General features: G+C 39.1%; 2 protein-coding genes across 2 annotated transcripts in view; one reads left to right on the forward strand and one right to left on the reverse strand.

Annotated features, from left to right (window-relative positions):
- Nucleotides 1-399: 399 nt before the first annotated feature.
- On the reverse strand, nucleotides 400-7,903 carry FKBP3 (FKBP prolyl isomerase 3). Its single transcript, XM_034433308.3, has 7 exons — nucleotides 7,633-7,903; nucleotides 6,002-6,103; nucleotides 4,493-4,600; nucleotides 3,566-3,701; nucleotides 2,925-2,992; nucleotides 1,654-1,751; nucleotides 400-608 (listed from the first exon to the last, which is right to left on the reverse strand). Exons 1-7 carry the CDS (start codon nucleotides 7,732-7,734, stop codon nucleotides 554-556), a joined length of 669 nt encoding a protein of 222 aa, XP_034289199.1. The 5' UTR covers nucleotides 7,735-7,903; the 3' UTR covers nucleotides 400-553.
- A 1,128-nt stretch (nucleotides 7,904-9,031) lies between these two features.
- Nucleotides 9,032-24,655, forward strand: part of FANCM (FA complementation group M) — a 46,012-nt gene continuing 30,388 nt past the window's right edge. The window contains exons 1-7 of the mRNA XM_087894971.1: nucleotides 9,032-9,613; nucleotides 11,430-11,602; nucleotides 12,826-12,903; nucleotides 13,557-13,715; nucleotides 17,753-17,884; nucleotides 19,873-20,005; nucleotides 23,748-23,864. Coding sequence (XP_087751097.1) covers nucleotides 9,130-9,613; nucleotides 11,430-11,602; nucleotides 12,826-12,903; nucleotides 13,557-13,715; nucleotides 17,753-17,884; nucleotides 19,873-20,005; nucleotides 23,748-23,864 — 1,276 coding nt within the window. The 5' untranslated portion in view covers nucleotides 9,032-9,129. The remainder of the gene's footprint in view (nucleotides 9,614-11,429; nucleotides 11,603-12,825; nucleotides 12,904-13,556; nucleotides 13,716-17,752; nucleotides 17,885-19,872; nucleotides 20,006-23,747; nucleotides 23,865-24,655) is intronic.

A 24,655-nucleotide genomic window follows, 5' to 3' on the forward strand; every position in this document is an offset into this window, starting at 1 on the left:
TGTGTTGCAAAAGCCAAGATGCATATTTGGTCCAAAAATTATTTACTACTCTTTTCTTAGGTTAATCTGCTTTCAAAATATGAACATCCTTGTTGAAATACAACATGGTAGATATCACTGGATATGTATGCTCCAGCTGAATAACCACCCTACTATTCTGATATTGTATGCCTGCAAGATTAAGATAACTGATTTAAACATATAATCTCCCATTCTTTGTGTAATCAGATAGACTAAAATAGATTAGGAAAATATGGTAATTTGGGCTGAAAGGGATAGAAATTATAACCCAGCAAATAAGGAGCCCTGATCTTAAAATGTCTTTCCATAGATAGCACAAAGTACTTAATAAATTAGAGTATTTTTTGCAAGTCTTTGCTACAAAACATCAGTCAAAGCCATGTATAAAGTAGTTTTTAGTAATACAGACATTGTACTATAATTGCAGTAAGAGTCTTTTGACTCCTCCATCAGATAAAAGGCCACAATTGCATTTCCCTGAAATCGGAAGTACTGTGTCTTCACAAATACTCAAGACTGAAGAGACAATACATCATTCAATATCTACCAGTTCAATTTCAAAGAAAAGTTTTGCATTGGGTGGAATCCTGAAATAGAAGTTAAGGAATTTCTTATATAGTAGATTGTGTTGCAAATGTATCTATACATAAAGATTGGTGTAATTTTTTAAAAATTGCATGACTTTTCACAAGGTATTCTTGTTCAGCGTATAACTCAGATGGGAGCTTTGGCAACCAAGTACAGGTAGTCCTTGACTTACAACAGATAATTTAGTGACTGTTCAAACTTACAAAGACACTGAAAAAAGTGACTTTCGACCATTTTTCACATTTCTAACCATTGTAGCATCCCCATGGTCACATGATCAAAATTTAGACATTTGGCAATTGACTAATTTATGATGGTTGCAGTGTCCCGAGGTCATATGATCCCCTTTTGCAACCTTCTGACAAGCAAAGTCAACAGGGAAGCCAGATTCACTTAACAACTAAAGTGATTAACAATTGTGGCAAGAAAAGCCATAAACTGGAAAAACTCACTTAAAAAATGTTACACTTAGCAACAGAAATTTTGGGCTCAATTGTCCCAAGTCAAGGACTACCTGTAATGAATGCTCATAAATAAAAAAAGTACCTAGACATTGTGGAAGCAATGCTCCTTAGATGTAATGCCCCTTAGAGGATGTAAGCATGAAATTGAGAATATGAAATACTCTTAACCACCCATCAATGTCCATTTTTCCTTTTCTACCTGTTTAGACAATTAAAGATAACTTAATCATGAAGATCAGACAAGATAACATAATTAAATCAGTGAAACATAGTCCCCCCCCCTTTCTGCTTTGCATCCAATATTAGATGAGAATACTGAGGATTGCCATTTGAACTTTGCCTTATTCTGTCCCACCTCTTTACCTCTCCACCCCCAAGAAGTTTTTCCAGTTCTTTCACAATGAGGGATCTGTCAATGAAGATCCATCCCATTGATGTATCTGTCAAGACACTTAGTATTATGGACAACAATGGAGACTTCTGCAACAGTATAAAATTGTTGGAAAAAATATGCTCTCAATCTCTTGTATAGGAAAAATGGTTTTTGCAATCTACATAGTGATAAATGTCAGCAGGATACTTGGCATCAGGTTGTCCTTTCTTCCCATAAGCCCATTCTGGCTCAATTTCCAAATTAGCCTTTTCTCCTTTGCTCATTGTCAGTAAGGCTTCATCCCACTGAAAAAATAGAAAAGAAATGTGTTCTGGTTAGTTTTAATACGATGCCTTTCTTTTTCATTCTCCACTGCTGCTGAAGCCTTTTTGTTAAGATTTCCACACAACACATGCTAGATATTATTTAGAGAAATAGTACAAGATACTTTCATCAGGCCTACAAAATTCATCTGAAAATTAAGTAGATTGGACTCAATTGGACCCAGGGACTGCAATATTACAGAAGGTCATGAATAGGTAAAGTAACGTGCTTGTCGTTCCTGACTCTAGGGGGCGGTGCTCATCTCCGTTTCAAAGCTGAAGAGCCAGCGCTGTCTGAAGACGTCTCCGTGGTCATGTGGCTGGCATGACTAAACGCCAAAGGCACATGGAACAGTGTTACCTTCCCACCAAAGATGGTCCCTATTTTTCTACCTGCATTTTTTACGTGCTTTTGAACTGCTAGGTTGGCAGAAGCTGGGACAAGTAACAGGAGCTCACCGGTTATGCGGCACTAGGGATTTGAACCACTGAAATGCTGACCTTTTGATTGACAAGCTCAATATCTTAGCCACTGAGCCACCACGTCCCATTAGGTCATGAATACAGATTTACAAACCTGAATATTACAGTCTCCTGTCTCGGTAGAGATGCAGAACTAATAAACAATCTTCCTACAACCCAAAACTAAAACTAAGGAAAGTATCAGAAGTGACATCTGCAAACATATGATATAACATCATGCATGTGATGATGTATGTATGACATACAGCTGTCTTCCAAAATCTCTAATTATGACAATTGGACACTGGTCCAAGATCTGCAGGAAATGTAAACAATCTTCCTACAACTGAAAACTAGAACTAAGGAAAGTATCAGAAGTGACATCTGCAAACATTATGATACAACATCATGCATGTGATGATGTATGTATGACACATAGATGTCTCCCAAAATCTCTAATTATGACAATTGGACACTGGTCCAGGAAACGTATGGGCAGACTTCCAATGGTGTTCTCTCATTCCTGGCAGGAGAGAAGAATCTAAAGGGCTCATGGGATGACATATACCCAATGCCTCCTCTTATTGAAAGAAACAGACAGATGGCTGAACAGCTGCAACACCAAAACTATTTTCTAATAATGAAAGGGTATGAGAACCTGATACACTCAGTCACCCACATTAGCACACTTACACCTCGAATCACTTTTCCAACACCAACTTTGAAGCTCAGTGGTTTAGATGCTTTTTTTTTCTTTGAACCTGAAAGATAAGATTTGGTTGCAAACTATCAGATTAACAGGGAATTAAGATTCAAATCTTAATAGAGCATTTGCATCTTTCTCCTTCCTTTCTGGGTACAAAATAACACTGTAGGGAAGACCAGTCTTGATTCACAAGAATTCTAGTAAAGTCTAAAGTCTGCTGTAGATTATTAAAATACTAGGCTAAAAATCAGGAAACGGAGTTCTGGTACTACATTAGGCATGAAAGCTAACTGAATGATTTTGGATCACTTTCTCAGCCCAACTTCCTTTACAGGGTTGCTGTTGTGAAAATAGGAGGAGAGAATATCAGGTGTCTGTTTGTCACCTTGAATTATATTTATAAAAATAATGTGGAATAAAAAAAATTTTTAAAAAAAGATTTTCCATCTTTTTTCCATGATGGCTTGAACAAATGCAAAATGTAGAGGGTTTACAGTCTAACTTGGCTCCAATTTATTGTTTGAAAGACACTGCAGCTAGCTCCATCACTCTGCCTTCAATGAGGACCACTTGAATCTTTAAAAGCTTTGCCAGCTTTTTTTTTTTAAAGAGCTGTCTAAACACTTACTTGACTGAATATTAGTATCAAAAACAGTTCCATCTTGCAGCTTGCCTGTATACCAGCAATGAACAATATCACCTTTTTTTGGAAAGTTGGTTTTATCCCCCTTTTTCAGAATTGACTTGGTATATTTTGGGGAAGTCTGCAATGAAAGAGGAAAGAAACAAAACACTAAATAATTTTAAAAATACAGATGTTCAAAGTTTTATATAGTGTATTTTTAAAAGGATATAAATAGTCCACTTTCCTTTTCATACCCTCTCAGAGAAGTATACATTTTACAAAATTTTACAGGAATTCTGTCCCTCCTTCTATGGGAGGGGATATTTATTTAGCATCTGGACAAACTGCTAATTAATTAATTAGGTCAATTAATGTTAAGATCACTACTGAACTGAAAATTCTTTTCAAGTGGCTTTCTATCTGGTCCCAAAAAGGGTAATACCATGAACTATATCATTTTGTACACATATATCCAGAAATGTCTTCTCCAATAGATTTTATTCTTAAAAATATGTATAGAGGTTTATGACATATACCACTAAGCTTGATCATATACATTTTATTTTAAAAGAATTATGTATTCAAGCTTGAGTTGACCATGTTGTTACATATATGGAAAATGCAGCTGATTTCAGAAGTCAGAACCCCAAAAGATCTAATGTGCATAATAAAAATCACTATCAGCTCAAAATCAGACACAACTATCACAGAACTTAAATTTAAACAGTTATACAGTATTGACCTATTTTGCGGAATATGCTTTATAATTACATCATTATTTTCAATAGACAAAAGAACTTGTCTCTTACGTATCCCAGCTATGCTAGGTGTATTGTGAATATGTCCTTTCTCATTAGTATATATATATATATATTAATTTACTCACTTAGTAGAAATTGAAAACCATGACTGAGGTACTTCCCAACTTACCTCATCAACAACTTCTTCAGGTTTTGTCTTTTTGGGTTGGTTTTCATCAATCTTGGTATTTTTTAGCTGTTCTGCCACTTGTTCAGTGCTCTCTGTGTCCTTAAAGCTCTGGGAAATATACATTTTAGTGATCTACCTAAGGAAGTTATAACAGTGCTATGAAGAGTATTCATTAATCAAATTTCACAAAACGCATTTCTAGATGGTGTACAACAATCTAATAAATAAAGTATATAAAATCCAGATTAAAAAGTAAATAAGATAAAAAGAAGTATACAATTCTAGACAAAGGGGATTAAGAATGGGAATCTAGCAAAGGAGCCATTTGAGCATATCTGCTCACAACAATGTGAAGTCACAGCTGCCAGTTCTTAGCTGGTATTGTCCTTTGTAAACCTCAAGTTCTTACTAAGAATCTAGGAAGTTGTAATCTATCATTGTAGTATATGTGTATAGCTAAGCAATGTGGCCATTTGCAATTGACAGGTAGGTGCTTGTTGTCAATGTGCAATTTGTCAAAGTGCTACCCATGATTTTTTAAATGGACCACCATAGCCATTTGTCGGAAACTTTCAATGTCAGTTTTTAAAACTTGATACATTTGTGATCTTTACCAATTCTTTGTTTTTTATTCCAGCAGTCCCCAACTTCTCCAGCTCTGTAGACCGCCAGCGGCAGCAGGGCCTAATACTGGGCTATAGGTCAGGGGATGGGGACCCCTATTCTATTCTACTGGTATATTATTATAATATTGAATGAATCTGAATACAATCATACTTATTATATTATGAATGTTCAAGGCATTGCACTTATATTTTCTTGGTGCAATCTTAAAATCTTTCTCTAAAATGTCATTATAGTTCTGCCATATAAAATCTATCAGTACTATATAGCAGGTCCAAGTTAAAATGATGACGTTTAATTAAAATAACATTCTGGGAAAAACATTCATGTAACACAAGTTTTAACAGCTAATTTGACCATATTTATATACTGATCCTAGTCTGTCTAGAAGCATTATACATAGGTATTTCTTTAAAAATTGCTTTTTAAAAAAATATTTGTGTTAAAAGTTTTTACTTAATATAAAATATAAATATAAATAAATACAATATAAAAAGTGGGAAAGAAAAGGGGAGAGTAAAGAAAGTGAGGAGAAGGAAAAGAAACAAAAAGTGACTTCCAACTTATTTTGGTGCAGTAAGATACATAATACAGTTACAATGTCAACTCTTCACTTATCTAAAATAGCAAATACTAGTCACTTCTATAACCATTATCTACTTAATAATCAAAACCCAAATCAGAGTTTTATTTTTTTCTTTCAAGCAGAAAGTTTTAACAACAATAAAGAATACAGACAATAATTTCTTCAGCACAGCAGTCTTTTTAAGTAGAGATGCTCAGCACCTTTTGTAGAAAAAATACTATTATCTATCCACTGAGCTTTTCATCCATTTTCAGTTTACAAATAAAGCACTGGTAAAGTAAGGCAAGCATAAGACCTACCTTTGTTTCAAAGAGTTGGTTGTATGCTGTTATTAACTGATCCTTACTAGCTGTTTTAGCCACATTTTTTATCTGACCAAGCAACTTGTGCTCTGCAAGAAACTACAAACAAAACTTAAGATTAGTTCAGCTAGCTGTAATAAATGACAAGTTTTCCTATACTGCAAAGTAAGCTGGAATAGTATATACACTTTACAATATGAAAAACTGAAGTCTATCTAAAGTTTCTAGTAGCATCAAATAAATCCAATTATTGGTCCTCAAATCCAAAAACGTGTGATTCCTATACTATACTATACTAAGAAGTCCATTCAGGGTGGTCACAGCAAATTGCAGAACAGAACCCAATCGTAAAACAGAAAAAGAGCAAAGGGCACAGTGAAAAGAATACTATTCTCTTCCTCTTGGTTTTTCCTATCTACCAATTTTATGGACAATAAACATAAATTCATTTGCAATGTAAGTAAGCCATGAAATTGCAGATCAGCTTTAAATAAATTTAAAAACAAATCACAATATCGCAGTATTCCAGATAAAAATGTCTATGATCTCACGTCCATAAATCTAGATCAGGTAAAATTAAAAATAGAAGATACTGTACAACTGAAAGAAGCTTTCAGTTATACAATATACCCTTCTCCTTTGCACTTTAAACTGAAAGCTTTTTGGATTCATCTAAACTATTTCAATTCGAAAAAATTGAGACTTTTTTTTCATCTCCTAGCAATTCCTTTCATGTTAACACAGAAAGCAGATGAATGGCTACAGGAAGCCCTCTCCAAGCCCTATTTCTTTGTCTTTGATAATTATCCAATGGGCAGTTTTCTTGTATTTCAAAAACTTAAAGGCTATTGCCCATAACAGCAGGTTATTTTAATGTTTTGCTCTGCTCTGAAATTCAAGGCAAAGTATGCGAATGGCATCCAAAGATCACTCAACAAATAACGGGGGGGGGGGATCAAATGTATTAAAATCTGCAAGAATGAATTAGTGCCTGACCAATCTGTGATTATAAATTACTTTATTCTGACCTGTCAGTAATGTAATCAGTAATCCCTATCCCCTCCCAACACCCCACTCCCAGGCGTGGGAAGGCTGTTTTTTCCCCGCTATGCTTACGACCACAACCCAAGCTGGCATGTGGGAATGCCGCAGTCACGTGAAACGAAAAAGGGGAGGAAAGTTAAGGCGACCCCAGTGAAAGGCTCTCATCACGCCGGAAGAGATCGATCGATCTATATGGCTTGCTTCGAAGAGCGGGACAGGGCTAAAGAAAGAGGGAGCCCTGACTAAAGAAAACTGGGCAACGTGGGCAAAATAATAATAATAATAATAATAATAATAATAATAATAATAATAATAATAATAATAATAATAATAATAATAATAATAATAATAATAAAAAATAATGATGATGATGATGATGATGATGATGATGATAATGATAATAATAATAATGATAATGATAATGAGAAGAAGAAGAAGAAGAAGAAGAAGGCAGGAGAGGAAGGGACTTCGCAATTTAGCACAGATCTTCTGGCCAAATGAAAGCTACACGCGTCCAGGCTAGCTCCGCATGAACGTATGAATAGAGCCTGACCACCCGTCAGATCGCGCCTCGGACCCCCCACCCTGTGCGCCGCTTGCTCCTGCAGAAAGTGGACAATCTCCCGCTTGGGCAGCTCCTCGCTCCGCAGCTCCTCCAGGCTCCAAGGACGCGCGCGGTCCGCCATTACATCGCCTCACGCGCGGACGCCTACTAGGAGAAAGTCCGGGAACCCTTCAGCTGCCCCTCACAAGCCCACAGCACGAGATACAATTCCAGCACGCTTGGCGCGCCACGCCGCCTCCATCCGTACGCGGTTCCGTTCGCCTCTTCCCGTTGGGAATGCTGGGTAGCGTAGTCCTACCCGAGAAAGCAGAGGCTCCTGTTACGTGATTGGGTGGACGCAAAAGCCAGAGCGTCGGAGCAATTTCTGATGCATGCTGGGTATTGTAGTCTAAGAGATGATAGCTAGCTAGCTAGCTAGCTAGTCACTTTGAATGTACACTAATCGTCATTAAATTGGAATTAAAATGGAATTTCATTGCAAGTTGGTTGTTCCCTTTAAAAATCCTACTTCTACTTCTCTCTCTCCCTCTCTCTCTCTCTCTCTCTCTCTCTCTCTCTCTCTCTCTCTCTCTGAATCTCCCTTTCTCTGGTAACCGAATTAAAAAAAAGTGAAAGATCCAAAAAGATCGGTCACTGGGACGAGAGGTTTTGCCTTGAGGTTTTGGCTAGAAAAAAGTTCCCTGAAGTTGTGTTCCAGGACGAGTCCGAAAGCTCGGAACACAAAAAACCTCAGCTCCCGGTGACCGATCCAGATTGGATCCTGCAACATTACCCTGGAACAGGGGTCTCCAAGCAGGGCAACTTTAAAACTTGTGGACTTCAACTCCCACAGTTCCTTAGCCTTTTCTTTGCTTTTTTTTCTTTGCTTTGCTGGCTGAGGAACTCTGGGAGTTGAAGTCCACGAGTCTTAAAAGTTGCCCAGCTTGGAGACCCCTGACCTGGAACACGTTTATTCGCCTTCCTTCGTGAATAAATAGTTTTTTCCCCGAACTATTTGCTAAACAAATAATTCCCTCAACACTGTCAAACTACGGTATTCACTAAGGCTGCATTACTATTACTATTAATCTTCTCATCGTTCCTATCACTCATCTCCTCCCACTTATGACTGCATGACTGTAACTTTGTTGCTGGTATCCTTACGATTTATATTTATATTGATATTCTTTCCTAATATGATTTGATTGCTTATTTGTACCCTATGCCTATCATTAAGTGTTGCACCTTATGATTCTTGACGAACGTATCTTGTCTTTTTATGTACACTGAGAGCATAGGCACCGAAGACAAATTCCTTCTGCGTCCAATCACACTTGGCCAATAAAGAACTCTATTCAAAAAAAAAAAAAGGCGAAAGAATGGAGCACGTGATCGATCCGCCCTTCTTGGGCCCGGCCAATCAGGGCCCTCCTCAAAAGCTGGCGGGTTTTTTCGGCGGCCCTCAAGATGGCGTCGCTGCCCATTGAGAGGAGTTGCGGGAGAACGGCGGGAGGGCGGCGACGGCGGCGCAGCTGAAATGAAAGGCAGAAGCCGGCAGGCCACGCTCTTCCAAGCATGGGGAGCGCAGCCGACTCCCGCGCCGGCGGTGAAAGAGGAGGAGGAGGAAGAAGAAGAAGAGGCGGCGCTGTTGGCTGCAGCCATAGAAGCCGAGGCAACGGATTCGCCCTCCTGGTCCTCTCCGTCAGGCTCTTCTGCTGCCCGGGGATTCATCGGCGGCGCTCCGGGCGCTCTGTGGATGTTCCCGTCCGGCGGCTGCGTGGAGGAGCGCGCCTACCAGGTCCGAGCGTCGTGGGAAGCGCTCCTGGCCAACACGCTGCTCTGCCTGCCGACAGGGCTGGGCAAAACGCTGGTAGCCGCCGTGGTCATGTACAATTTCTACCGGTGGTTCCCAGGCGGCAAGATCCTCTTCCTGGCCCCGACCAAGCCTTTGGTGGCTCAGCAACGGGAAGCGTGCGCCCGCCTCCTGGGCATCCCAGCTTCGCATATGGCCGAGATGACGGGTGGGTCACACGCCCTGCCTGTTGGCTCAGGATCGCGCTGTTTTGGCAGGAGCCGGCTTAGTGTCTTTTGTCTGCTCCGTGGGAAGCTAAGCGGGGTGTGTGGATCACTAGTGGGGGGGGGGGGAAATGGGATGAGATCTATAAGACTGTGAAGTTGAAAAGAAGTTCCATTTTAGATAGGTTCAGATTAACAGAGTTGGAAGGGACCTTGTAGGTGATCCAGTCCAAACCCCCCCAAGCAGGACATCCTGCCTACATCATTTCTGACAGAGGGCAACCCAGTCTCTTCTTGAAAGCTTCCAGGGATGAATTCCAGAATAAGGCATCTCTTTTATCCGTGGAAAGGGACCAGTAGTGAAACTGGACCGAAAGGATTTATTTCTTTTTTTATATCCTGGTTGGAAGAAAAAAATCCATCTGCTGACCCAGAACTGCACGCTGTCTTTGTGTGTCGTTCTGTTTACCAATAAACTTCCCCCCCCCCCAAAAATCAGGCTCCATGTTGTTTCCAGTTTCTTTCTCCCAGCTTGGATTTTTCTTTTTATGTGCCTGTTTTGGTTGGATCGATACCACCAGCACTTCCAAGCAGCCCAATTCCTGTTGATGTGGTAGGCACCAGCATGCCTACCGTCCCTGTCCTAATATTTCCTTTTTACTCTTACTCTTTTCATGTATTCAAATTATGTTTATACTTTTACCTGTTATATATGCTTGATAAATAAATATTAAGCTGTGACGGGGTTATTGGTTTCATTGTAGGGTTTATTTTGTACCTTATTCAGCAGTCTTGCTTTTAAAAATAAATGCTGAAGAGTTCTGTGTGTATTTCTCTACCCAGAATAAATGGAATGACAGTTGTGATTTAAGAGAAGCACAAGGTAGACCCTTATTAATTTATTTTTAGATGTTACATGCTTATTTGCAAAATCCAGTCTTCTGTACAAAGCTGCATAATTTAGGGAGAAAGCCTGTGGTACCTGTTATTACTGGTATTTCATAGTTTTTTTCCTTATGGATTATTTGCATTCCTGTTTATGTGCTAATTTTTGACTTTCACCAAGTCTGTTTCCACCCAAAATAGTTAAGAGAAATGTGATTCATTCTAGCCATTAAATCCTTTCACAGTTGGATTTCTTAAATTGTTTGATCCAATTACCCTTTTTCTTAGTCTCAAATATAATTATTCCCACAAACTTGACTACTGTTTACTCAAGTATTTTGGCAGGGGCATTCCCTAACTGTTACTCCATTATCCCAGGATATGCTCAGATTACCTTCTTGGGAGTAATTATCCCCAGTTTTGCATGGTTAAAATGGGTAGAGAATTTAATCCTGATTATCTTGAGTATATTTTTTTACAAGATGAAGTATGTGTGACTGTGTAGGCTTCTAGTACCCAAGCACAGCAAGGATACTGTGCAATCAATCAGTCTTGCTGGGACTTTGAATTGTACTTTCTGTTTTTGTGCAACCATTTGGTGATTTGTAATTCAACAGATTTGGTGGATTTTAGTTTAAAGAAAAATAGTTCAATTGAATTTCTTCAATTTGATCTGTGATTGCTGACCAGTACTTTATGCAAAATGCAAGTAATTTTCTATTTTCAGTATAGAAAAGTACTACCAGTATCATTCTGAAATGCTGTCACTTAAAATATTTTTCTGGCTAGCAATGTAGAAACCTAAAGACTGATTTTTAAATGTATAAGAATGCATTTAATATAAACTTTGCTAGAATATGCAGCTCATATTAATTGCTAGCAAATGGCTGTGCTATGTATGTTTAGACATACAAATTTTTCTTATCTTTTTTTCAGGAGGTACCCAAATTGTTGATCGGAAAGAAATCTGGCGCACCAGAAGAGTCTTCTTTCTCACTCCTCAAATAATGGCAAATGATCTTTCTCGTGGCACATGTCCAGCAGCAGAAATTAAATGCCTGGTTATTGATGAAGCCCATAAAGCTCTTGGAAATCATGCGTATTGTCAGGTAGTCTGGATTGTACAAGCTTATACTCTGTCTTTGAATAGATTATTATTTAAAAAGCAATCAAGTTGGGAGCACATATTAGTCTGGAGCTAATCTGGAGTGGCTTTGACCAGAGCTAAAAATTGATGCAGGCATTCATTCATTCTTTTTTCTGTCACATGCAGCAAGTTGGAGGGAAACAGTTAGCTCTTTCTGTAAGTTTGAACTAATTTCTAAACAGGGATTTTGAAACTGCTGCTCTAGAAATTGTTAAAGTGTCTTCCAGCTGTTGATGAGCACATTAGGCTCTTTTTAACTGATTTAGAATTGTATATTTATATAGACTCTTCAGTGCATGTATTAAAAAAAGACTGCATCAAGAAACAGGATTTTAGGATGAGAGTTGAAAAATTCCACTTTAAATCCTACAGGAAAATACTTTTTTTGCCACTAGGTGGCTCTTAAATGTCATCCTATAGGTAGAAAATCTTTTATAGGTTATAAGTAGTAAATCTTAAAATCGATTCTGTTTTACCTGTAGCCAGTGAGCCCAAGTATGCAATTCTTTTCAATTTTATTTTTTATTTCCAGATTCTTTTTGATGTGGTATTAATCTTCTATTTTTTTTTCTGCATTTCAACATAACAGAAGAGGCATCATATAAATAATACAATTTGAGTACGAATGTTAGCAAAAAAAAGGAAGCATTTTTTTTTAGAAAAAGTATTTGGCTCTAGGGCAATATAAGGAAAAAGGGAAATTAACAGCTATTTTGATAGAAGACATGCTATCTATCTCATCTTTTAAACTCTGATTTCTGGCAATACCAGTAACAGTGGAAGTTAGAACAGGAAGAACCAAAAAAAGTGGAATGTTTAAGTTAGAGTTTATAACCCAAACATTCCATCTTTTTGGGTTCTTACAACTGCAAAAATTGCCCCACTGCAAAGTGGCCATTTTGCAGTTTAGCTTTAGCAGTGCAGTTTCATGATGCTGGGGACTCTGTCTTAACCAGAAAATAAATATTGTCTCTGGATTTTATCACATAGCATAAGTTTACAAATATAGGCTTACACCTCAGAAAGATACACATTTATTTTATGGAAACTGATTTTTTTTATTTTCTGTTAGATGCTACTAATTTGGGAGTCAGAATTTGCTTTGTTCATATTTTGCATTTTATCAGAATTATTTTGGATATAATAGAATAAACTTAGTTGTGATGAAAGTTATTCTCCCTTCAGGTGGTGAAAGAATTATGCAAATATACCAAAGAGTTTAGAATCTTGGCTCTAAGTGCAACTCCTGGCAGTGATGCGAAGGTGAGTCAATTCTTTTTGTTGAGGGAACTAGATTTTCTTAACAATTATACATTATCTCTGTTGATTTTTAAGACTATTGCTATACTTCAGTGCACATCTCAGTTCTCCAAAGTTGTTTTCCTTCTTATGCAGTTTCTTTATCGGCTGACAGTTTAAACTGACAGGAGGGAAGGGCCCAAAACTATTCCTTAATAAGTTCTATTAGTAAAATATTGGAAGCTACTGGGATCTTCTATAGGTACATTGTGAAGTGATGTGCGGTGTTTATGTTTGGGGTAAAAAAATTTTTTACCATTTTGAGGGAAAAGCTTTTAAAATTAACTTAAAAGAAATACAGTCAAGATTATCCCAACATTTTTTTAAAATTTAAAAATCATACATGCACAGCCAGCCTGACATTGGCAATTCTGTGGCGGATAATTAGGTGTTTGCATCTTAATATGTGTGCTACAAACCCCACAGCTGGGACAACTTGAATTTTTTCCTCATTTACTCTTGCTTGTCTATAATATTTACAGACTGTGAAGATTAGTAAAGGATCTGAAAGACTTTAACTCTGAAATTCTGTGTCCAAATACGTCTGATTTTTATTGTGCGAACGTGAGCCTAATCGAGATGCAACACATAATTTTATTTGCCACTTTCTTTAACAGGCTGTTCAGCAAGTTATTACCAACCTGTTAATTTCCCACATAGAACTTTGCTCTGAAGATTCTCCTGATATTCAGCCTTATTCTCATGAGCGACGAATTGAAAAATGTGTGGTTCCACTTGGGAAAGAATTGAGTGAAATTCAGACTGCTTACATACGGGTAAGTTTTAATCTGTTTCAGAATTATGAAAATGAAGGTAGAATTAACATGAAAGAATTAGGTAAAATTTTATTCAACACTTCGTTGTACCCAAAATGGGTACCACAGTCAATAAAGACCACTAGACATGAGGAATGGCATGTTTTATTGGAGTACTCCAGCAAAAGGGTCTCAGCAGCTAAAGAAGCCAAGACCCAGAACAATGCACAAATACAAAATTTATACAGCTATGATTAAGGAAGTTAACACCCTAAGAATAAACCATTGGTTCCTTGGCACATGTTTCTTTTGATTGGTTTCTTCTACTTTACACTCTTTCTTCATACATTGCATGTTAATGTTAATAAACTTTCTTATCAAAAGAGGTGTGCCTTTTACTATTATAATAAGGTAGAGGTGCCCTAGGTAGCATCTTTCTAGCATGTCCTTCTGACTTGTAACTTTCTTGTTGCTAGGCTGTAGTGTCCCACTTTGTTACACTCATCACAGCTGCAACTTTCTGTCTCAGCAATTCCTTTAACAAACTTTCCTAATTCCAGCCTGAGTCCTTCAACTTGAAATATAAGTTAATAATTAAATTTATTTTTCATTTTGCTAAGGGAGTTCTGCTCGTTGAGCCTGTTAAATAAAACACTGAATTTACTGGTGTGTTTCTGAACTTACTTTTCAGTAGTTTAAAACTTCAAACAGTGACATGTGTAATTAAACCAGATTGACAATAGAATGCTTAACAGTTGGTGAATTATCCTGATTGGGTTTGCATTTTGCTGCAGTTTCTCATTAAAGTCACTCTAGCATGTCTGATCAAAGGTTGTGGTTTATTCTTGGAAGAATTCAGAGACTGGCTTTGGACAGTTTTGTAATTAACTAGATGCTGAACTTAGAAAAGATATTTGGAGATCTTGTAGTTTCATTTTCTAGTTGGCCCTGTGCAGATCGCATTACAGTGAGCTGTAATTATGATTGCTTTATAAATGTTTGTAACAAACAAATCTTTGTTAAAATTAAAATCTCAGATAGATATTTAAGAGAATCTTCAGCATTAGCCTCAAAAAATAATTGATTTTAGAAGGTAATGATGCGTTATATTTGAGGCCAGATTTACTGTCTTCTGTAGTTATAGTCTTGGTTTTCGTTAATGCATTTAATTAGTTTGATTATTACAAGGCTAACTGCTTTCTTTTTATACCACTATTTGTCCTAAAGGAGCCCAGAATGGTATGCAAAATAGTAAAAACATCCTTCCGTGAAAAATGTTTGAGGAGAGGAGAGGAGAGGAAAGAAAAAGTGAACTCCTATAAAACGAAACAATTGTACAAGGAGTAGAACAGTTATAAAGAATTAAATCAAAAGTGTTGTCCTAGGATAGTTGTTAATGTGCAAGTGTCTGGAAAAACAAGCTGATCCAACAAAGATTAAAACAAGATAGGGAACAAGTTATATTCTCAGTAGAGAATCTTATAACTGGGAATCTGCCTTACTCCAAGTCAGCATACAGAGAGCCATGGCCACCTTTGGGGTCACAACAGGACTTTTCTACCAATCTTATCAGTGGTGAAATCCATTTTTTTTTACTACCGGTTCTGTGGGCATGGCTTGGTGGGCGTGGTTTGGTGGGTGTGGTTTGGTTTGGTGGACGTGGCAGGGGAAGGATACTGCAAAATCTCCATTCCCACCCCACTCCAGGGGAAGGATACTGCAAAATCTCCATTCCCACCCCAATCTGGGGCCAGCCAGAGGTAGTATTTGCTGGTTCTCCGAACTACTCAAAATTTCCGCTGCCGGTTCTCCAGAACCTGTTAGAACTTGCTGGCTTTCATATGGCTTAAATAATGTTGGAGGCATCTTTTCAAATAATTGGGTCCTTTTATTTATGGCTTTGTAGGTTTATGTCAAAATAATGGTGTGGACTTTTATGGCGGGCATGTGATGGGAAGTATTGAGCTTTCAAGGTTTAGTGACTACTGTCAGTAAATTTTGAAGCTCAACACTGTGTGCACTGGATAAATAATTTTTGCAGTGAGCCTTGACTATTGTTTTTTTTTTTGGGGGGGGGTGTTTCCTATGTTTTATTCCATCATGGTCAGGTTGGACATAACTTGTCAGTAGGGGCAAGAAAATGGCAAAGGTCAGCTGGGTGCGGCAACGCCTATGGAGCACAATGTGGCTGGGCTGGGGTATACTGAGCTGAGCTGTGGAGTGGCTGAGTCTTCCAAGACTGGCTGTAGCCTTATGCTTCAGCTCCAGGGTTTCTTGCAGCTTCAGATCCACAGTGCTCCAAGAATCCCCTGAGCTGCAGCAAATTCTTTCCCTAATATCCCTGTGTTTCGCTACACCAAGAGCCTTGGTGGTGCAGCGGACTAAAGTGCTGTTATGTAGCACTTAGCTGCCAGCTGCCTGCAATTACTGCGAGTTCAAATCTCACCAGGCTCAAGGTTGACTCAGCCTTCCATCCTTCCGAGGTAGGTAAAATGAGGACCCGGATTGTGGGGGCAATAAGCTGACTTTGTATAAAAAAGAACACCGTTTAGGGGTGGCCAAAAGCCCTACTAAGCAGATATATACAAAAGTATGAAGGCTATTGCTTAACGCATTGTAAGCCACCCTGAGTCTCTGGAGAAGGGCGGCATATAAATCGAACCAATAAATAAACAATAAATAAATAAATACACTGTCCCTCATCTCTCATGCAGACTGTGCCAAGCCTCCCATCTCTCTGTGGCATTCCTCCCTCCGCTTAATATCCCACACATCTGGAGTTACAAGAGTAACCAGGAGTGCCAGGATTGGGATCATTAAGCAATGTGGTCATGTGATATCTCGCTTTACAAGCACACTGCTTAGCAATGGAAATTTCTATCTCAACTATGGTCATAAATTGAGGATTATCTGTATAACCTTTGTATCACTCTGCTCTGACAGCAGCCTTAAAGGGAAGGTAGCTGGTATAAGAGCCTTGGTAGTACAGTGGTTTAAAGCACCCTGTTATTAACACAGCTGCCTGCAATTACTGCAGGTTCGAATCTTACCAGGCTCAAGGTTGACTCAGCCTTCCATCCTTTCTAAGGTAGGTTAAATGAGGACCCAGTTTGTGGGGGCAATAAGCTGACTTTGTATAAATATACAAAAGTATGAAGGCTATTGCTTAACGCATTGTAAGCCGCCCTGAGTCTCCAGAGAAGGGCGGCATATAAATCAAAATAAAAAAATAATAAAAAAAAATACACCATTCTGATCCCTTATAATTTTCTTTTCAATTCCATATGTGGTCCTTCTTTCATTTCCTTGACTGGGAACACATGTAGCAGAACTATTAGTTAAGTCCTTAACTAATACTTCTCCTTCTCCCAAAAAAGAGATTGAATCCAATTATTGTTTAGAAGTCCTAAGGCATCTAAATTCATGAATTTATCCTATTTGCTAGAATGGATTGGATAGGCTTTTTTATGAGCAGTGTGTAGATTTTAAGGAAGCAATAGCTGCATCAAATGAAATCTTTTTTTAAAACAAAAAAAAGCAGAAGGATTCATGGATTTCAGGATGCATAAGATTTAATTGCAGGTTGAATACAGTTGAATGCAATCTTTAACTTACCCACTCTCCCCCAATTGTGCCATTGGAATTCAGTGACAAAATGCCTGAATTTTGTAACTGCAATTTCAGGCAATCAATGGTGATAAATTGAGAATGCTAATAGTTTGTCTTCCAGGGGCTTAACACTGCCTCAAAAGTATCACACTCTCATTCTCACGCACTGCCCCACCATTAACACACCGAAAAATATTGGTCATTTGTTCTGAGAAAGTTGCTGAATGACCTTCTGGGGTCATGCAAAAATGCAGGAAGCTGACTTGTTTCTCCACTTTCTCAACAATTAAAATATAAGAGATTAAATCACTTCTTCTTTCAAAGCCTTGAGTTCTACTTGGTTCAACCTGCTGTGAGATAGCTCATACTGAGAATTGTTTCTCTGTGCCATGTAGAACCACTTGTGACATAGAAAAAAATTCATTTTGTGTCTTCTGTTTTATGTTCAGGTCTTGGAAATTTTTACTAGTCGGCTAACTAGACTCCAGGTGTTACCACGACATGAAATATCTGCTCTTACAAAATATCAGATAATTCTAGCACGAGATCAATTTAGGAAAAACCCTGCTTCACGTTTTGAGGTACATATTCTTTAGAAGTATATCATTTTAAATATTTAAGTATTTTAAATGTTTGGGGTTTTAAATCGGCCAAATTTATGTAATTATTTTAATTTTTAATTATTGTTGTGTGTTGTGTTTTTAAATTGGCTGTACACCGCCCTGAGTCCTTCGGGAGAAGGGCGGTATAGAAATAAAATTATTTATTTAATTATTTATTTATTTGTTTTCTTTCTGTATAATCAGATTTGTAATTGGTCACATTCAAATGCACGTCTGGGATGTGATGGACTGGTCCCTCTGTTTCCCATGGTGGGGAGGTGTTAGGCCTTTTCTCACGTTGTTACTACAGCCTCCTTTACTGTTTGCAGAGTCTTTTCAGGAAAACCCACACACCTGGCACTTTTCCACAGTGGCACTCAAGAATAGATAAGTGGTGATAATTTTTTTTCCTGCTTTCTTCCCTTTTTGTACCTAATCAAACAGGGGAAAATGTGCTTAGATTAAAATCCTTTCAGAATTAAGATAACTGTTTCAGTAAGAATCCAAGTTATTTATCGTGAATACTAAAATCTAAGTACTAAAATGGAGTTGAAAAGGAGAAAACAATGTCTTAAAAAAATATCCAGGTTTAATTCCTTTAGCCAAGAGCACCAATGTGCATGCACAGAGTTAGCACAAAATAACAGCAAATCATTTCCCATAAAATTAAAACCAAAGTTCTAATTCCACTTCCACCTCCAATGTCCCTTAATACAGGGGTCCCCAACCCCGGGCTGTGGTCCGTTTGGAACCGGGCCATGGAAGTGGTGGGGGAATGCGCGCACCCACAAAGCTGCATTTGCAAAAGTGTGCACACGTGAACTGCCGCCTCCGCTTGTCCGCTGAGCCAGAAAGTTTGGCCCACACTGCTTTAATATACTGTATTTTTCGGAGTATAAGATGCACCTTTTCCTCCCCTAAAAGGGGGTGAAAATTTAGGTGCATCTTATACACCAAATGTAGCCCCGCCTACCCACTGGCCCCCACCCTTTGGCCTCTGCCTTGCAGCAGTTACCTGCTTGCAAGCAAACAGCAAGAAAAAACAGCTCCTTTCAGTTTCAGCACAGCCTAATTAGCACAAGTTGATTGGATCGGCCTCCCGACTCTCAGCTGATTTGCTCTCAGCTGTTTTGCGCAGGGCTCTGCTGCTTGCTGCAAAGAGATAAATTGCTGGAGCAGTTTTTTTTTCCCCTTGTGCTAATCAAGCTATGCTGAAAACAAAAATGAAAGTAAAGCAGGCTGTTTGCTGTTTGCTGCAAGGAGGCAAAATTGCTCAGAGGCAGGGGGAGATTTCTTTTTCTTCTTTTCCTCACCAAAAAAGGTAGGTGCGTCTTATATTCCGAAAAATACGGTACTTTTTCTATATCTCCATTGGGTTACAGCAATTCTTATCTAGCTCTGCAATGTCTAAGAAAAAGAGGTGCCCATACTGCCTTTAAAAAAAAGGCAACGTACCACTGTCTTCTACTCTTTCGAAAGCCCACCTGATGGAATGTTTATACATTTTTGTGAACTTTAAACAAAGGCTTTATCCGTTTATCTGAACACATTCAGATAATGCGGTATTCATATTCTTGCGGTATTTGTCTCAAAAATGGATTTTTTCTCACTACAGTTTTCTATCCCATTTATGTGGTGTTTTTAAGCCCCCCTGGTCAGAACGAACATTTGCAGACGTATAAATGCAACAGTTTATGCAACCGTCTCCGAACAACAGAAAAATACGTTCCCTGATGTGCAGTGAGAGAGAAATCTAATCCTGGCTTTAGCTTTCAAAGCATCTGATTTTTTTTTCCCCAATAAGCTTGACATGAAATAAAAAGTGCCTAGATAGTTACCCTGGTGGAAGTCTATTTCACTTCATTATTTACTTAAACTGTAGGTAGAATCACAGTAAAATTGCTGTTACAAATGAATCTGTATGACTATAATTTTGTTGCTGAAATCAGAAATGTCTTTTTCCCCAGCGAATGCAGCAAGGTGCAATAGAGGGAGATTTTGCTCTTTGTATTAGTTTATATCATGGTTACGAACTGTTACTGCAAATGGGAATGAGATCATTGCATACCTTCTTACGTGGAATTATGGATGGATCAAAAGGTAAGGAATCTGTTTTTACTCCCATTTTTTTTATTTTATTTATTATTATTTTTTATTTATTAGATTTCTATACCGCCCTACTCCCGAAGGACTCAGGGCGGTGCACAGCCAAACAATAAAAACACATACAATACAAAATTTAAAAAATAGAATAAAATCAAATTGAATAATTTTGGCCCCGACAAATTTAAAACCCCAAACTTTTAAAACCAATTTAAAATTGAATATATAAATACTGAAAGATATTTAAAATTTTAAAAATCTTTTATAAAAGAGGGGGAAAATTAGGCCAGGCCGGCCTGGTGAAATAGTAAGGTCTTTAAGGCGCGGCGGAAGGTGCGCAGATCCGGGATCCTCTGTATCTCTGGGGGGAGCTCGTTCCAGATAGTAGGTGCCCCCACAGAGAAGGCTCTCCCCCTGGGGGCCGCCAGTCGGCATTGTTTGGCTGACGGCACCCGGAGGAGCCCCTCTCTATGGGAGCGTACCGGCCGGTGGGAGGCTATTGGTGGTAGTAGGCGGTCCCGCAAGTACCCGGGTCCTAAGCCATGGAGCGCTTTAAAGGTGGTAACCAAGACCTTGAAGCGCACCCGGAAGACCACCGGGAGCCAGTGCAGCTCGCGCAGGAGAGGTGTTACATGGGAACGCCATGTCGCTCCCATTACCACCCGCGCGGCCGCACTCTGTGCCAGTTGGAGCCTCCGGGTGCTCCTCAAGGGGAGCCCCATGTAGAGAACGTTGCAATAGTCCAGGCGGGAGGTGACAAGGGCATGAGTGACCGTGCGTAAAGAGTCCCGATCCAGAAAGGGACGCAACTGGCGAATCAGGCAAACCTGATGAAAAATCCTCCCGGTCACGGCCGTCAAGTGCTCTTCTAAAGACAGCCGTGAATCCAGGAGGACGCCCAAGTTGCGAGCCCTCTCCGTGGGGGCCAATGATTCGCCCCCAATAGTCAGTGATGGCGTCAACTGACTATATCGGGACGTCGGAAACCACAGCCACTCAGTCTTGGATGGGTTGAGCCTGAGCCTGTTCCTCCCCATCCAGATCCGTACGGCCTCCAGGCACCGGGACATCACTTCAAGGGCATCGTTGGGGTGATCCGGGGTGGAGATGTACAGCTGGGTGTCGTCAGCGTACTGATGGTACTCCACCCCGAAACCACGGATGATCTCGCCCAGCGGCTTCACATAAATGTTGAACAGGAGAGGCGAGAGGACCGACCCTTGCGGCACCCCACATATGAGGGGCCTCGGGACCGACCTCTGTCCCCCTGTCAACACAGACTGCGACTGGTCAGAGAGAAAGGAGGAGAACCACCGCAACACAGTGCCTCCCACCCCCAACTCTTCCAACCGGTGCAGCATGATACCATGGTCGATGGTATCAAAAGCCGCTGAGAGATCTAACAGGACCAGGACAGAGGAGCACCCCCTGTCCCGAGCCCTCCAGAGATCATCAACCAACGCGACCAATGCCGTTTCCGTGCTGTACCCGGGCCTGAAGCCCGACTGGAACGGATCCAGATACGTCGTTTCATCCAGGTGCTGGGGGAGCTGTTGCGCGACCACACTCTCAACAACCTTCGCAACAAAGCGAAGATTGGAGACCGGACGATAATTTACCAACATTGCCGGGTCCAGGGAAGGCGTCTTGAGGAGAGGCCTCACCACCGCCTCTTTCAAGGCGGCGGGAAAGTCACCCTCACTCAGCGAAGCGTTTATAATCCCCTGGAGCCAGCCTCGTGTCACTTCCCGGGAAGCCAGTACTAACCAGGAAGGACACGGGTCCAATAAACAAGTGGTCGCGTTCAGTCTACCCAGAATCCTGTCCACGTCCTCAGGGGTCACAGGATCAAACCCATCCCAGATAACATTCTCAAGACCTGCCCCTGTCTCTCCCCCTGAGACTACCCAGTCGGAGTCCAAATCTTCCCGAATCTGAGTGATTTTGTCATACAGATACTGAACAAAATCCTCGGCTCTACCCTCCAAGGGGTCCTCCCGCGCTTCCTGGTGGAGCAGGGAGCGGGTCACCCTAAAGAGGGCGGCCGGGCGATTATCTGATGACGCAATAAGAGCAGCAAAATAACTACATTTCGCTGCTTTTATCGCCACTAAGTAATTCCTAATGTGGGATCTTACTAGTGTCCGGTCAGATTCAAGAAGACTGGCCCTCCAACTACTCTCTAGGCGTCTTTTCCGGCGCTTCAACTCCCTCAGCTCCTCGGTAAACCAAGGAGCCACATTTCAACTTAATCATGGGCATTTAGATATATTGTACATGTCTATTAAAATATTTTAAAGAAATATTAGAAATCTCTGGTTATACTACAGGTCTGCAATAAATTGAACTGATTGGAAACAAAATGTATTTAGACATGTGGAAGATATGGGAATAAACCATTGTTTTCACATTTCCTAAGTCATAAATTAACTTGAAATATATTTATATATTGTAATGCTTCTAAAGATGTCAGAAAGTCCTCCCGTTTATATGTTTATCATTATTAAAAATGGCAGAATTAAGTCTGTTTAGTTTGGAAAATAGTGTAAACACCACAAAAACCAAAATGTTTTTAAGGGAAAAAATTGGCATGTGGTAATGTAGAAGATCCATATATTGACAGTGATTTCAGTTTTTTCAATCGGTTCTTACCAGAGAGGGAAAATATATAATTCATCCATTCTGGCAGAAGCACCATTGATTGTCTTTGGGTATAAAAAGCTGAGACAAAATAGAAAATACTGCTTTTTAGTTGACTTGAACCATAGCCGCCAACTGATCTAAGACTGATGGTGTTGAGGAAATTAAAATTCAGTAATTAAAATTAATATTTACACTTTCCAAAGTACTTTTTAATGTAAGGCTGAATAAAATAGAATTAGCATAATAAGGTCTATATCTTGAGTCTTTTGTCTGTCTCTCATGTCTTGCCTTTTCTATAATCGTTCATTCCAGAGGTTTTTATTTTTGATACCAGAGTAGTAGATAGAATTGCTTCCTAGCTATAATGAAAATGGGACTGTATTAAAAGAGACAACGATAGACAGACTTCATAAATATGAGGAATGTGTCCATCCAACACAAACTTATTTTCTTTAACTTGGTTCACCTAAGTCCATCCAAGATAAATGTTTTTCTACATATTTTTTATGTATAGAATATATTTTATTCTATTATCTAAAAATTATGTCTGTCTGTCTGTCTATGGAGATTCTCAGAGCTGAAGAAGCTTCTTGGATGAGAAGCAAAATGTCTTCAAAGAAAAACCAGAACATCCAGTTGCCTTGAAAAAGCACCTTTGGAATTTTTTTGACAGTCATTTTCAAATATTTGAACTAGAACGTCATCATAATGCTGGTTACTTCATAGGAGAATAATTGCCAGTAGGGAATTGGGATGAGCCTATCCTTCATTACAAGAATTCAGGCAAAAAGAGGATGGAAACCTGTCAGGGAAACTATAGTAGTGGAGTAGTTACATCAGTGGCAGTTTAACTTAAAAGATCTTCAGTGTCCTTTCCAACTGAATTAATTATGTTGTTGTAATACTGCATTATTCTTTATCTGTGTCTGAGAGACAAGACTTATTGCAGTCATTAACCAGGACACTTATCTGTGGTTTCTTTTTTTACTATTAATTTTCACTGCAGACTACAAAACTGTCTAGCTTGATGTGCAGTTTATGTAAGTCAGATATCTAAACTTTAACATTTTTAAGTTCAACTACTTTTCTTTCTAAGGAATGACTCGAGCCAAAAATGAACTTGGGCGTAATGAGGAATTCATGATGCTATACAGCCAGCTTGAAGACATGTTTTTGGATTCAACTTCATCAAATGGAAACATCAATGAACTAGGTTGGCAATTTATCTACTCAAAATACAGCAGTGCTGTTTGTTCAGCATGGCAAGTGACTCTACTAAGGATTGAAGGATATGTTTAAAATACCCATGGATATTCCTGGTGAAGGCTGTCTTTATATAGTATGAATATTGTGGCTTAAGGGTATACTAATTTTTTTCAGATATTAAACGGTATCTCTGTTTTGCCTTAAATTTGAGGTCGCTCTTATTTATTTTAACAAATTTCTCCTCTTCCCCCAAACAGTCTTCTTGTCAACATTTTTGGAGGTGATTTATCATTGCTTTCTTCCTAGTGCTGAGAGAATGTGATTGCCTCAGAGTTATCTAGCTGGCTTTATGCCTAAAACAGGGTTAGAACTCACAACCTTCCAAAGTGTAGCCTAATACTTTAACCTCTATACCAAACTGAAGTTCTCTATTTCCAATTTACATTTGAATAAATTGTAAATACTTAATTGTACAATATATCTATTTCTTTTCTTCCCTTTATTCATTAAATTTCAATAGCAGCCCAATTCATCTATGTGACTCTGGGCAGCTTACAATTCTAACTGTATTTTACAATTCAGTTGTACATTCTACATCTGAATTCTACAAATCAGCAGAACTGGAGAAATTTCTTGGATGAGAAGCGAAACGTTTTCAAGAAAAAAACAACAACAACAAAAGGCCCAGTTGCCTTTTGAAAAGCACCTTTGGGACAACCATGACCTGGATGACTGAACCTCTACAGACTTTTAGCTATTCAATTTGGGATGAACATCCTTTGAATGGTGTGGGTGTAG

Source organism: Pantherophis guttatus, chromosome 1 (genome assembly GCF_059756535.1).
Source record: "Pantherophis guttatus breed Tessera chromosome 1, ASM5975653v1, whole genome shotgun sequence".
Taxonomy (NCBI): domain Eukaryota; kingdom Metazoa; phylum Chordata; class Lepidosauria; order Squamata; family Colubridae; genus Pantherophis; species Pantherophis guttatus.